This window comes from Dermacentor silvarum, chromosome 2 (genome assembly GCF_013339745.2).
Source record: "Dermacentor silvarum isolate Dsil-2018 chromosome 2, BIME_Dsil_1.4, whole genome shotgun sequence".
In the NCBI taxonomy this organism is placed as follows: domain Eukaryota; kingdom Metazoa; phylum Arthropoda; class Arachnida; order Ixodida; family Ixodidae; genus Dermacentor; species Dermacentor silvarum.
The window spans coordinates 9,505,627-9,520,334 of record NC_051155.1 but is presented as its reverse complement, the minus strand read 5'-3'; the positions used below and the strand labels follow the sequence as shown (position 1 = coordinate 9,520,334).

The following is a 14,708-nucleotide window of genomic DNA, read 5'->3' as shown; positions in this document are numbered from 1 at the left end:
CGACACCCACGGCCGACCGCCGCCGGAGCAAGACGACCTTCACTCACACTCACTGGCACTCACCTCCACTCACGCTCACCGTCGTGGTTGCTCAGTGGCGATGGTGTTGGGCTGCTGAGCACGAGGTCACGGATCGAATCCTGGCCACGGCGGCCGCATTTCGATGGGGCGAAATGCGAAAACACCCGTGTACTTAACCTGTGCGCTCTGTGCAGTCTTGACTAGACAAGCGCGAGCCGTTTCATCATCATCATCAGCCTATCTTTTTTTTATCCACTGCAGGACAAAGGCCTCTCCCTGCAATCTCCAATTACCCCTGTCTTGCGCTAGCGTATTCCAACTTGCGCCTGCAAATTTCCTAACTTCATCATCCCATCTGGTTTTCTGCGGACTTCGACTGCCTTCCCTGCTCTTGGTATCAATTCTGTAACCCTAATGGTCCACCGGTTATCCATCCTACGCATTACATGGCCTGCCCAGCTCCATTTCTTGCGCTTAATGTCGACTAGAATATTGGCTATCCCTGTTTGTTCTCTTATCCACACCGCTCTCTTCCTGTCTCTTAACGCTAGCCGTTTACTGTTAATTAAATACTCCCCGTAACAATATGTTCAAAACATGGTGGTTCATGGGGGTTAGCGCCATCTCTGTGACGAGGGAACACTTCCAGTGGAAGAAAAAATAATGTGACATCATATCCGTTCAAAACACAATGACGTCATTTTATTCTCAAAGGTGCGAATTTGTTTTGGTGGCCTGCCATTAGAGCTGTATATTCAAGTGCCCTGCAATTCCGTATGATGGGCATTTTGAGCTTTCAGCGCAAAAAGCAGCGATGCAGCAAAAGCTCACCCGTACGGGTGTTGAAATCGCACCCCTGCACAGAACATACTTTCTTTGGAAGGCGACGAAATCTTTGGTTGATCCTATCGTCGGACACCAAGCCGATCGGCCAGCGCAGTCGCACGAAACAGCTAAAGTAAATAATTATCTGGTGGTCGTAACTCACTACTTTGAGTAAGCAGGTTAAGAAACAATGAAACTAACCACACTACCAAATTCAGACATGCGTCAACAAGCTAAACAACACAACGTGTGAGGGGGTGTATTTTAACAGGTGAACTTTACGAGTGCACCTTTCTGCACACTTGAACATTGCACTGCAAGTGATAGCGGCGTCAACTTATGTTATGCGGCGTCATCTTATGTTAGGCGCTGAAAAAAAAAGGTATTTAATGATATAATAAGTAAATTGAGTTGTCTTTTCTCATCATGTTGTTTGGAAAGGCCAGCGGGGGCAGGGACCTTATACCCTTCCCTGCTTTCCTGCGGGGAATCGCCTCGTGGAGTTGAAAATATGTCCCACGGAAAAGACCAGCGGCGACACCATGGGCGAGACACGTTTCGACGAATACGTGGTTGCTGGTTGCTACTTCGTCGCCGACCGAGAAACTCTTCGGAAAGTGCATTCTATGCCATTTCGTTATCGCCGCTGCTAGCCGCCATCGCTGTTAGACAGACGAAGCATCCCAGGAGCCAAGACGCGCCAGATTGAGTCAAGTGTGACACCCCCTGTCTACGGGTGTCTGCACCTTTCTCTGGGACAGTGAGCCGTGTGCGCCCGAGGCTACTTTTCCAAGTGTGTTCAGGGAACAAAGGCGCCAGAGTGATTATGCGTTACCCTCGCCCTCAAGGCGGAACCTTCGGTGACTTTCGACGCTCCGGTTGGAGGAAGGTCTGCCCGCAGGTTTCCCTGGCATAGGGATCTACGGAGGACAGCAAGGATTTAAGTTGACGTTTGCGGCTCATCTAGAGTGCTCTCCCTTCTGCTCTGACATGTAGCTAGTGCTCTCCCAGTACGATGTAGTCTGCTCAGATGTAGTAGCACTGACATGCTACTATGTACTGCGCTCCGTGCTCCAGCCAGTACGAGTATCCCTTGTTTTTGTAAATATGTGGCCACAAGGAGACTTCACAATTTGGAGTCCCATGATTACTTCTCTGCAGCCTTCATAATCTGCTACTCACCCTCCTTAACACGCCACCCAGCATGGCACCGTTGACCTAATGTATCTAAACATGAGGTCTCCAGAATTGTAGCATAATCCATGTACAATGCATCGGCCACCTTGCAATCTCAACTACCACAAGGAACATCAAAACTACGCTCGAACCTCGTTATAACGAAACGAGATATAACGAAGCAAATGAAATTCTCCTTGAAATCCCCATAGAGATTCATGTATTTAAAACCTCGTTTTAACGAAGTGAAATTGTCCTACCAATGGATATAACGAACTAGATTCGTCGCCAAAAAAAAAAATGGCCGAGGTTTAGCTCTTGTAAACCTAGTTATCACGAGTGAAGGGTCTCTTTGGCTTGGTTTTTCAAAGACCATGCACACAGTGTTTCATTAGAGTTAGGCTTTATTGCAAATCTGATGGTGTGTCTGTTTGTGTTTCTTGAGTGGTGGCGAAGACTGTCTTTGCTTGATATTTCACAGCCTGCTGTATATCTAGCTATATCTACTGGATGATTGGATCCAGCATGTCGTTTGCACTGAAGCGCATGCACAGGCGGCCTAGCCGGCGCACCATGAGACCGCTGTTAAATCTTCGCCGAGTCACGTGGTACCGCATCGACGAGGCTCCGAGCGAGCGCAGCTGCGACGCCTCTCCGCAGCGGATCACGTGGCGTAACGTCACACCTACCACTTGCGCTCCAGCGGCTCAAGTTCATTGCGACGCGACGAATGACCTTGCGAGACATGGCTTAGTAGAGCTTTCGTTTTAAAACTACCCGGCCGTTGCGCGCGAGTGCAGAGGTCAACACACTTGTCTAGAACACACTCCTGAGAGCTAAAGCAGCTACAAAAGCTTAAGCCGACCACCGGGTCGAGAGAAATCAATAGAAAACGTAAATGTCACGTAACCTCACATACAGCCAATTTTGTGCCACATGTCATCTTTAGATATTGCCAGCGCAGTCCTGAGAACCTGGCTCGCGCGTTCTAGAGAAGTGTGTTGACTTCTGTACATCGCTTTCCGTGGGGTCGGCACTCACTCGTCCACGGCAGTTCAAAACTACCGGCATCGAATACGTCGTCGAGCAACGCTGGTCATAGCAGCGCACTGTCCACAAGCAGCAGTTCACTATCGCACTTTCTCACTGATCTCACTCTTGCGCATGCCTGGCTGTGTGAAACATGTGGCGGTGTGAAAGATTAGTGCATTCACTTCTACTCTCCAGCGCAATCTCGAGGGTCACGCGCAAGCCAGCGCGAGTAGCGCCATGCTGCGCGGCTACGTGCGGTGGTGCTACAGATCAGTGCATTCACTTCCGTGTTTCTCTATGGCGCGCAGTCAGCCAGGCCTGGCCTCAGAGATCACCTCGGCGCAATCTCGGGGGTCACGCCCAGGTTGTGCATTCATTCACTTCTCCCTCTCCCTGTGGCTCGCCACACCGGCTGGCAGCTGGGCGCGGCCTCCACAATCGCACTGGTGCCATCTCGGAGGCCACGAGCAGTCCAAGAGAAGCCGGTGCGGCGAAGTTCGCTTGCCTCGTCGATCACACAACGCAGCGCTGTGTTGTGTGCCATGTGCTGCTCGACCGCGACGGGCCAAGTGGAAAGCGGTCGCAAAAGACCATCACAATGGAACAGAAAGCAGCTATCTAAAGGCTGTCGCATCAGGTGCTAAGAAGTCGCGTGCTTGACACGCCGAATATTCGTTTGTTGTTGTTTTCAAATTTATCGCATGCGTGGCCGTGTAGCGGTTCTTCGGGCCGTGAAGCCGTCTTCTTATTTTCATGCTTACAATTGTGCACTCTATTGGGCATATATTGCAATAAATGGCAATAAGGGACAGAATGAAGTAACCGATATAACTAAGTAATTTCGTCTCCCCCTTCAACTTCGTTATAACGAAGTTCGAGTGTAGTAAAAAATTAACTACACTGCACCACAGACTGCATTATCTCCGGCATTGTTTCACCTGGCCTCATGGTAAAAATGAAAAGTGCGGGTCAGCCAGATATGGTCGCAAAGACAGGGTCAGCATAATTGCGAAGTACACCAACAGGCCCGCCGCGACCAAGCGGCGCCGATTGGAGGACCGGCACTTGCAGGACTCGTGCTTTCAAGAGCACTTCTTCGAAGACGAGTTGGGTGTAGCGTCTGCGACCACCACTAGTTCTCATCTTACATCATCAGGGTGTCGCGGCCTGCACATGTGGCTGACCACGTGCAGGGGAGAAATGCTTCGATGATCATCGAGGGTAGTTTCTGGCGTAATTTTTAAACACTAGAGTGTTTTATCCCGGGTTTCACGACTGAATCATCTATAAACGGTCAAGCAAAGCACTGCATTTTGACCATCTAGTTAACTGTAATTGTGACACTAACGAGCACTGACAGGGAGCGCTTAGGTAGTCGCAGCACAGCAGAGGGTCCAACGCGGTGTAGCCATAGAATAAACAATTAAGTATAGCCTCGTGCATAGTTTCACACAATAATTATACAATAATCATACAATTAAAAAAGTAATATTGTCCGACAGCAGGCTTCGAACACAGGAACTCTGGAAGAGAAGCCTAATGTTGAAACCATTATGCCACGGACGAACGCCTCGACACACGGCATAGAACACCCTCATGAATTTATCACGGGCAAGCCAGTGCAGTGAGACGCTTGGCGCATTTCGATTAAGCCACCTCGCCAAGGTGAACCGTTTGAATTAGCAGCGATTGTGCATGTTTGCAGCCTCTTCTACACTTCAAAAAGTATACATTGTTCGTAAATTTACGACAATGAAGGCATATGAAGTTCAATAAACTAAGTCACAAGAACGTCTAAATCCACAAGCACAAAGATCAGACAAATTCATCTTCTGCGGCCTCGTGTAAGCAGTTAGCATCGGATTAGCCAATTAGCATAGAGAAAGAAATTGTTGAATTTCTTCCTCTATGCAATTAGCCTGTGACGCCTCGTCGCCTTCGGATTGCGGCTTCAACGAGCATCTGCAGTGCATCGCCTACTGCTTCGCTTGCGATGGCACCACCTAAGACAACTGCTGCTCTAAAAGGCGCAGAAAGGCAACAACGCCGCTGACGAATCTCGCTTTGCCTCGGCGAGAGACACTCCAGCGTGAAGCAGAATTCCTTCGCGCGTTCGCTGCACACAGTGCGAACTCTGCCACTGGTATTCCTGCAGCTGTGCTCGTTGCAGCTCGACTGGCTGCCGTAGCCACTACAGAGCCGCACCAGGGGCCGTATTCTGAAACGTTCCACTCCGGCGAAATTTATTTTTTCGCTTTCAGGCACGCGCTGATTGGGGCTGGTTGAGCAAAATTGAATGACGTCAGGCTCAACCAGCCAATCAACTCATCCAATTTTGCTAAAACAGCCAATCATCACGCGCCTGAAAAGCGAAAAAGAAATTTCGCTAAGTGGAATGTTTCAGAATACGGCCCCTGAGTGCTCACACCTTCGCCGAAGCCACTCGCCAATAGGATGACGCTCGTCAACAGGACGCCGCGCGCCAAGCAAACCTGCAACACGGTCGCTGGCTTGCAAATTGTGCGCCTTTCCAGCGGACCGCGAGTTCACGAAGCAAACATGCAACAGCTTCTGTGAAGACACGTGTTACTTTCGTGCTGGGGTACCGAATCCTATGAAAGAGGGATTGACCATCATTCTTTAGATGCGAAGCACCTTATGCTTGGGGCTATGTCACTCCCTCCCTCCCTACTTCCCTCCATCCATCCAACCGCCGTGCGTCCACACCCCTACTGCGCATGCACATCCTCCTCTCCCTCCTTGTCTCCATCTCTCCTCTCCGATGCTCCTTTCCTCGCCGGATTGCGCAACGAATGGCAACACCTGCGGCTCCGCGCGCGATAATGCGAAGCAGCTTAGGTTAGAGACGCGACGGTAGGCTGCCCCAGAGGCAGCGACAACAGTCATCGACGCCGCGCGCGTTCGGTGCGAACGCGGGCAAACCGCCGACGGCGTCGACAACAGTTCTGCGCGTTGCTGGTGCTGCTGCATGTCCAAGTTCATACAGCTGATAAAACTACCTTGAGTCGACCCCATGGCTGCTTCGCATACTACTAGGGTTCCCCTACGGGAAGATGGTGTAATTTTTTTTCTTCCTTTTCAGCCACAGAGACTATACGTTTCAGTGGTGAGGCAGTGGTTTCACACCGGTGATAAAAACATTTTCTGATAGCTCAACAACTCCCATGCGAGCTACACCTGAATGCCAAGGTAATGACCTCACAAATTATCAAGACCTGTGTCAATGTGCAGCAATTAAAGGGTCCCTGAAACGGTTCAGACAAATTTTGTAGACCTGTAGGGTACAGTTACAGTAAAACATCCACACCACAGTTTGTATGAAGCGTCTCATGTTAAGAGAGCTACGATCGACTACAAGTTACTCTCCTCTATAGCCATTCTTTTTCTTCAAGTATGGGCTGTCCAGAGAGCCCACGATGCGGCAGTGAGGCTTGGCCTTCCCGTCCCACGGGAGGGGCCCGCGGCTTCATCAACTCCATGAAAAGGGGGCATCGGAGCCTCTCAGGACCCTCAATAAAGTTCCTTGTCTGTCTGTATTCTCACCTCGTTTGCCGAGCGCTGGGGGCTAAGCTCTGCCTTCACTGGCTCTGTGTCATGATGGGATGTCGTGTCTACTTCACCGGTTGCCTTAGAGCCAGCGCGCGAAGCCTCTCCACCAGCCGCTTGGCTGTCGATCCCAAGTGAGAGCTATCGAAGTAGCGTGCGTTGCAAGCATTCCGTCACAGCGCCAAGCGTGTCCGGTGTTCTGGTAACCACAGGTGAGCCGCGTTTTGACTTATGGTGGAGGCGTATAAAACAGCCAGTGAGGCCCCTCCATACTACTACGTATTGCTGTGATGACAGTGCTTTAGCGCAGACGTGAGCCTACGTGAGCGGTCTGCATGGTCCAGCCACCTGGTGGAGCAAAGCCTAGACAGCCACACAAAAGCTAATATTGCTGTAACATCTCAAAAAACAGTGTGTTCACAATTACGCTCTTGCCAAAACATTTACACCAGCAGCAAAGTAGAATACACTTGATTACTGCCATATTAGTTCTGTGTTTGGTTGAGCTCTGAACGGCCTGGACGGCAGCTGCACTGTCCAGGCCGTGCACGTTTGCACGTCCGCTCATCCCATAAAACACCCAGGCCCGGTCAGTTTGCGCTTGCATTTACCTGAATACCGGACACGTGAAACACTATTGTGGTATATAGTAATCCTTCGGTGTGAAGTGACTGCTGCAAATGCGTAGATGCTGGTGCCGATCGGATACCGACAACCAGTGATGCATCTACTTCACTCGCTTGAATGTTTGCCTTGCAGAGGGACACGGTGTCGCAGGTTGACATGTCGCCGATCGCTGTTTGCAGCCCATAACACAACACTTGCTATGTGCTGGAAGTGCTTTTTGTGCAGTGATGCATGTCCTTGTGCATTCTCTTTCTGTTACGTTGTTTTTATAAAAACAAATTAACTAACATTTCAGCTATTACGGACAACATTTGTTCACCATAATGTTAGAAAAATAATCGATGATGCGGCCCTGGGCAGCCAATCAGATAGCTCGCCCTACTGACGTCATATGGTCAAATCGCGTCACTTGGCCAGGGGCGGCTGAAAACTCAGCCGATTGGCGTGCTGTGATTGGTAGCGATGTGCCTTTTTAAAGCCTTATAATAAGTTACACGCTTTACGTGGAGCACTTAGATGCGTCAATTAATGATCAGAAGGACCTACCCTAACGACTCAGTACGTTTGTACAAAATCGTTTCACGGTCCCTTTAAGTGTTTCTCTTGCATCAGAAAACAAGAAACTACGGCACAGTTGAACCATTCCAGTTCAGCTTATCACGTCTGCTAACCTAGCGACAAAGACATGATGGGCTAGTCTCTCTTTATTAGTGGGGAACTAGGCATTGCGAATGCCGAGTGCCTGTTCCAGCTCGGCTCGGCGCTGCTGCACCTTGCCATAGAAGTAGCGGCACACTGCCTCCTGGGCCCAGCGCTGGTAGTAGAAGTCTGCACGGCGCTCTTCTTCGGGGCTGCCCACCACGTCTGTCATTGTCTGCACACACAACACAAAAGATACAGAAGTCTTACCAGAAGTCTTACCCAAGTTACTTATGTCGAATTTATTTGCAAGTGGAAATAAAGGTCTAAAAAATTTCTTCAAGAAGTTCTCTAGACATCTAATATTGTGGCATTAGTACAGCTAGAGGAGGTTTACTAGAAATGTGCATCCAAATAATGTTTAAACTGAGACTTAAGATGGTTTGCTTATCCATTAAAGCAGTATTTTAGGCCTTTTTTTAGCTCTTTCTGTGTTTTATGGGACAGCATTCGCACGACGGAGAAAGACTGCAAATGACAGAATAGTGTAGTGTCATCCTCAGCAGCACGTCCCTTGCTTCATGTAGTCAAAGTAGTTTCCAACATGGAGGCAGTGCACAAATGATGCTGTGCCGTGATGGGAGCAATTTTGTGCAAGGGAGATCCACAGCAGCTACCCTTGCTAGACAGTAAATCCAAGCAGAACCTTTTTGATATAATCCCGTTACCTGCGATTTCCTGGCACCAACATTCGCTATCAAGAACACAAAAAATTACCCAACTGAGCTATTCTTATTTTCTACCAGTTTGCACGTTCCTGGAAAACACAATTTTTCGGCACCAACGCTCAGTACATCGCCAAACTGCGATCGTATGATGCGTTTTCCAGCCGTTAGCACTCACGTAAACAAGAAAATGTGCAAGGTACGTGCGATTGAGAACAGTAGCCGCCCACCGCTGCAGCTTCACCGGAATGCTCACCTGCCCATCTCGCGTAAAATGCTGGCATGCGCTCAGTTTCTTATTACGGTATCAGCGAATCACCTCCACGATTGTCACACGCCGCATTCACAGCCATCGCCACCAACCCTATTGCAATAAGCATCTATCGGTTCGCAGCGCGTGGGGCGTAGTGCCATTGGATGCGACCACTCCTTTAGCAGGCGATAACCCAAACGCACCGCCATTCCTCGCTGCATGCGGCACGCCGAGAGCGTCATGTTTAGCGTGCCTCATCATCGAGGCACCATAGTCACGTTTCGCTCTAGCGGCAACAGGTGTCGTCCACCAGCTCGATTTCGTTTCGGTCCCCCGTCGCCGTCTTAAAACACTACGCAATAGGAAAACAACAAAACGCCGCCGGAGCCCCACCAGCTAGATGCACGTTGGTGTCTCGTGCCGCAATGATTTGCACGATGCTTCACAGTGTGTCAATTTTTTCAGTCATTTCAAATCGTACGTTTTCCTGCTTAGTATGCTTTTTCTCGCGTTATTTTCCAAAGCGTATGAACGAGGTTCCTGTAGCTTTACAGGAATAAACATGTCCTTCGGATGGACAGATGATATGTTCGAGCATTGAGATGCTGTGCACATCACCAAATCAAATGCACACTGAAATTATAGGGCTGCCCCAATAAAAAAGGCGGGGCAGAGGGAAGAAGGAAAAGCGTGCAGCCAAAGCCACTATGCTTGCCTGTGCGACAAATGCAGTGGTTCCACTGCCAGCAGCCTCCAGTGAGAAAGCAACGGAAGCCACGTGTCCCCTTATGCTACAGAACGTGCGAGAAGCCATGCTACATACAGGGCCAGTAAGGCTCTCCCCGTGCGACAGAAAAAAAAAAATGGTGGTCCCCACTTTCCTGGTATCCCGACTCTGCCATTCATGAGATGCACCAGCGGACTATTACGCCACAGGGCTGCGCAGCATGCGACACCCACCTTGAGGTCTCGCATCTGAGAGACCAGCCACTTGCTGATGAACTGCTGGGGGTCCTTTGCAAAGCTGAGGAAAAACTCTCGGTTGGTCTTCAGCTGGTTGATGGTCTCCACGGTCTCATGAATCTGCAAGACAGAGGCCACAAACCCTCTGAGTGAACAAATTGAATTTCTGTCAAATTAACACATCAGCAGGCTTTTAATTGAAATGCTATTTATCAGTGATATGATGCTGAACATTTTGCAAATATTTAAATCTGAAATTCAATAATAAATATACATGCTAATTGATTTTAATTCAGATAATTAGCATTCCTCAGGCAACATGGCCTCTTTTTCACTGTCAATCGCCCTTGAAGACACTTTGTAATCAACATCAAAATCCTCAGAAACAGAGTTTACTAGAAGCTCGTAAATTTGCGCATCATTCAAAAAACGTGCGCAGGTTTTTTTAACACGAAAGTGTTTTATGCCGGGGTCCACCAAGACTTCACTGACGTATTTCCGTCACGGAAATACGTCATAGAACATAATACAAAGAAAGAAACCAGAAGAAAAAGTTCCACAAACATGCAAAATTTGGAAATCGAACCCACGACCTCTCGGTCCGCGACGATAGATCGCCGAGCGTTTAACCCATTGCGCCATAAACGCATTTGCAGAGAGCTACACAGACGCGCCTTATATATCTAACACTCCTCCGTGTACCCGCGCTCTTGCTCGGGGCGGTGCCGCCGCCTACGAGCAGAAAAGAGAAGTACTGCATTATGACACTAACGCGCACCGACAGTGAACGCTTCGGTGGTCTCAGCACTACGACTATAGTGCCTAGAATATACTTACTAGTGTGCCGACCGCGGGCTTTCCGGTGGCACGGAGAATGATGCCTTCCGCCGGCGGCCACCAGACGGCGATAGCCGTACGGACCGTGCTATGCCGAGCGGCGTCTCTAGCCAACGCGCGCGTGTGCGACAGACGCCAAAGGGCTGTCCCAGCCCGTTTCGTTCTGCGGAGCGTTGGTTGAGGTGCAAAGCGTAATCGAAAGAATATGATTTCGTTGCACTTACAAACGATCGTATGCACAGTTATTATTATAACGCTACACTATACGGGGTGTTTCTTCGAAAAATACGTTTCACTTTCGTGTTCTATACCGATTCCTATATAAGAGGGATCAACCACATTTTTTACAAAACACTGATACATCCAGTCGGAAAACAATACGCGAGCCATTTGTCGAAACGCTGACTCCAGCGACATTTCTTGTTCGACTAGTGCTCATCACTTCAAGCCTCCATTTCCCTGTGAACTTTGTGGGGTCTCACACATGCTCTTAGGACAAAGGAACGACAACACAGTAGTGCAAACAATCAAAAGGGCATTTACTGCACCTTTCATACACTAATACACACTAGCCGAATTACTACCAATAGAACATTCACATGGGCGCGCCACAAATCAAAGAAGTCCGACTCACCGCGACCCGATAGCGAGCGAATATGTTCGCCCCATGCTGCGACACCATCGCCTAGTCGTTCCCGTGTATGGTCACGCGAACAGTGGCGCGTTCGAATGATCCGTGTTCGTCCATACTGGTGTCCTGCTCTTAGCCTCGCGAGACGGTCCCGCGAAGCGGGCCGGCGCACGCACGAAGCGTTCGTGCATGTTGGTCGCCGATCCCAAGCCAAAGAGGAAGCGCCTTCGACCTTTTTCTCCGAAGTCACCCCGCCGTTCGGTGGCGTTAGCATCGCGATACTTGCGCCATCTCTGACAATGCGCCGCACCCACCACAACCGCCGCCGGCACTTAGCCACGCGGAGAAGCCGGATTACAGGAGACGCAAGCTATGCGGGGAAAACAACATCAGGGGACGCATGAGAGTCGCGCATCCCCACATCCCCCCCAACCTTAAATCACTACACATACTCCGGCGAAACATGTCACACGGTCTATCAACGCGCGCGTCGTGAACACAAGTTAGTACATGCGACAGTGGCCGCGCCGAGGAAATGTCCACGCGTTATCCACAACATGCGAGCCGACAAACACTAAATTAGTGCCAGGGAGAAGAATTTGGCATGCACATCGCCCACGTGGTATGATGTTCAGTTCGGCTAGCAAAATTTCGGGCGGCATTTCAGATGCTAAGTTCACGTGAACAAAGCTTGCTTTCTTGAGTTGAACGAGTAATTTCAATTCGTGCGAGGCTAACTAGAATGAGGGAAGCAAAGTGCCACACCTCAGCACCACGGCCCACCAGGTTGTGTCCCTCCACGTGCGACAGGCGGCTTCGTAAAGCCTTAAGCCTAATGCGTCGCTACCTTCACAACAACCGGCATCCAAAAAAACAAAACCCAGAATGGGCACAACAGGCAGCCGCGAGGAGACGTAGGCCTACGTCACTCGGTGCACACAGCATTCGAGTTGACGGCGCCCACCGTCCCAGACGGTGTCGGAGCGCCCGGTGCCAGGCCGCAATACCAGACAGCCCGTAATCACTACACAAACTCCGGCGAAACATGTCACACGGTCTATCAACGCGCGCGTCGTGAACGCAAGTTAGTACATGCGACAGTGGCCGCGCCGAGGAAATGTCCACGCGTTATCCACAACATGCGAGCCGACAATGTCTCAGGGGTTCACCGCTGGTGTCCGTTGGTCACAGCACCACCTCTGTAGATACGATGGCACGTTGGTACGCAGCTCACGCTGCGTACACTCGATGCACTCGACAAACACTAAATTAGTGCCAGGGAGAAGAATTTGGCATGCACATCGCCCACGTGGTATGATGTTCAGTTCGGCTAGCAAAATTTCGGGCGGCATTTCAGATGCTAAGTTCACGTGAACAAAGCTTGCTTTCTTGAGTTGAACGAGTAATTTCAATTCGTGCGAGGCTAACTAGAATGAGGGAAGCAAAGTGCCACACCTCAGCACCACGGCCCACCAGGTTGTGTCCCTCCACGTGCGACAGGCGGCTTCGTAAAGCCTTAAGCCTAATGCGTCGCTACCTTCACAACAACCGGCATCCAAAAAAACAAAACCCAGAATGGGCACAACAGGCAGCCGCGAGGAGACGTAGGCCTACGTCACTCGGTGCACACAGCATTCGAGTTGACGGCGCCCACCGTCCCAGACGGTGTCGGAGCGCCCGGTGCCAGGCCGCAATACCAGACAGCCCGTAATCACTACACAAACTCCGGCGAAACATGTCACACGGTCTATCAACGCGCGCGTCGTGAACGCAAGTTAGTACATGCGACAGTGGCCGCGCCGAGGAAATGTCCACGCGTTATCCACAACATGCGAGCCGACAATGTCTCAGGGGTTCACCGCTGGTGTCCGTTGGTCACAGCACCACCTCTGTAGATACGATGGCACGTTGGTACGCAGCTCACGCTGCGTACACTCGATGCACTCGACAAACACTAAATTAGTGCCAGGGAGAAGAATTTGGCATGCACATCGCCCACGTGGTATGATGTTCAGTTCGGCTAGCAAAATTTCGGGCGGCATTTCAGATGCTAAGTTCACGTGAACAAAGCTTGCTTTCTTGAGTTGAACGAGTAATTTCAATTCGTGCGAGGCTAACTAGAATGAGGGAAGCAAAGTGCCACACCTCAGCACCACGGCCCACCAGGTTGTGTCCCTCCACGTGCGACAGGCGGCTTCGTAAAGCCTTAAGCCTAATGCGTCGCTACCTTCACAACAACCGGCATCCAAAAAAACAAAACCCAGAATGGGCACAACAGGCAGCCGCGAGGAGACGTAGGCCTACGTCACTCGGTGCACACAGCATTCGAGTTGACGGCGCCCACCGTCCCAGACGGTGTCGGAGCGCCCGGTGCCAGGCCGCAATACCAGACAGCCCGTAATCACTACACAAACTCCGGCGAAACATGTCACACGGTCTATCAACGCGCGCGTCGTGAACGCAAGTTAGTACATGCGACAGTGGCCGCGCCGAGGAAATGTCCACGCGTTATCCACAACATGCGAGCCGACAATGTCTCAGGGGTTCACCGCTGGTGTCCGTTGGTCACAGCACCACCTCTGTAGATACGATGGCACGTTGGTACGCAGCTCACGCTGCGTACACTCGATGCACTCGACAAACACTAAATTAGTGCCAGGGAGAAGAATTTGGCATGCACATCGCCCACGTGGTATGATGTTCAGTTCGGCTAGCAAAATTTCGGGCGGCATTTCAGATGCTAAGTTCACGTGAACAAAGCTTGCTTTCTTGAGTTGAACGAGTAATTTCAATTCGTGCGAGGCTAACTAGAATGAGGGAAGCAAAGTGCCACACCTCAGCACCACGGCCCACCAGGTTGTGTCCCTCCACGTGCGACAGGCGGCTTCGTAAAGCCTTAAGCCTAATGCGTCGCTACCTTCACAACAACCGGCATCCAAAAAAACAAAACCCAGAATGGGCACAACAGGCAGCCGCGAGGAGACGTAGGCCTACGTCACTCGGTGCACACAGCATTCGAGTTGACGGCGCCCACCGTCCCAGACGGTGTCGGAGCGCCCGGTGCCAGGCCGCAATACCAGACAGCCCGTAGCGGCACCCGTGGCCCACGGCCACCCGGCTCCCTGAGCCGCGACTTCCGAAGACAAAGAGATAGAAGAAGCTATTTACATAAGAAATTCGGACCACCCACGAGGCTTCCGTACTCACTCGCTTCTGGCTTGCCAATGCTCCGCAGGCGCTAGGCCTCGCTCTCCCAGGATGCAGACCATGTGGCTCTCGTACCGACGAGTGTACTTCAACAAAACACTCGCGAAACACTGTAGCATGTTGAAAAGTTCCAACACGCTACAGCAACCGCAGCCTCGCTCAAGAAAGCACGCCGCCGACGCTAGCGATCAAAATCCACGCTAGG

General features: G+C 50.7%; 2 protein-coding genes across 2 annotated transcripts in view; both read right to left on the bottom strand.

Moving 5' to 3' along the window:
* Positions 1 to 14,708, bottom strand: part of LOC119439895 (very long-chain specific acyl-CoA dehydrogenase, mitochondrial) — a 444,311-nt gene that overhangs the window by 83,145 nt on the left and 346,458 nt on the right. The gene's annotated exons all lie outside the window — the stretch shown is intronic.
* Positions 7,935 to 14,708, bottom strand: part of LOC119441309 (brahma-associated protein of 60 kDa-like) — a 99,990-nt gene continuing 93,216 nt past the window's right edge. The window contains exons 11-12 of the mRNA XM_037705932.2: positions 9,826 to 9,948; positions 7,935 to 8,122 (exon numbers count right to left, since the gene is read on the bottom strand). Coding sequence (XP_037561860.1) covers positions 7,967 to 8,122; positions 9,826 to 9,948 — 279 coding nt within the window. The 3' untranslated portion in view covers positions 7,935 to 7,966. The remainder of the gene's footprint in view (positions 8,123 to 9,825; positions 9,949 to 14,708) is intronic.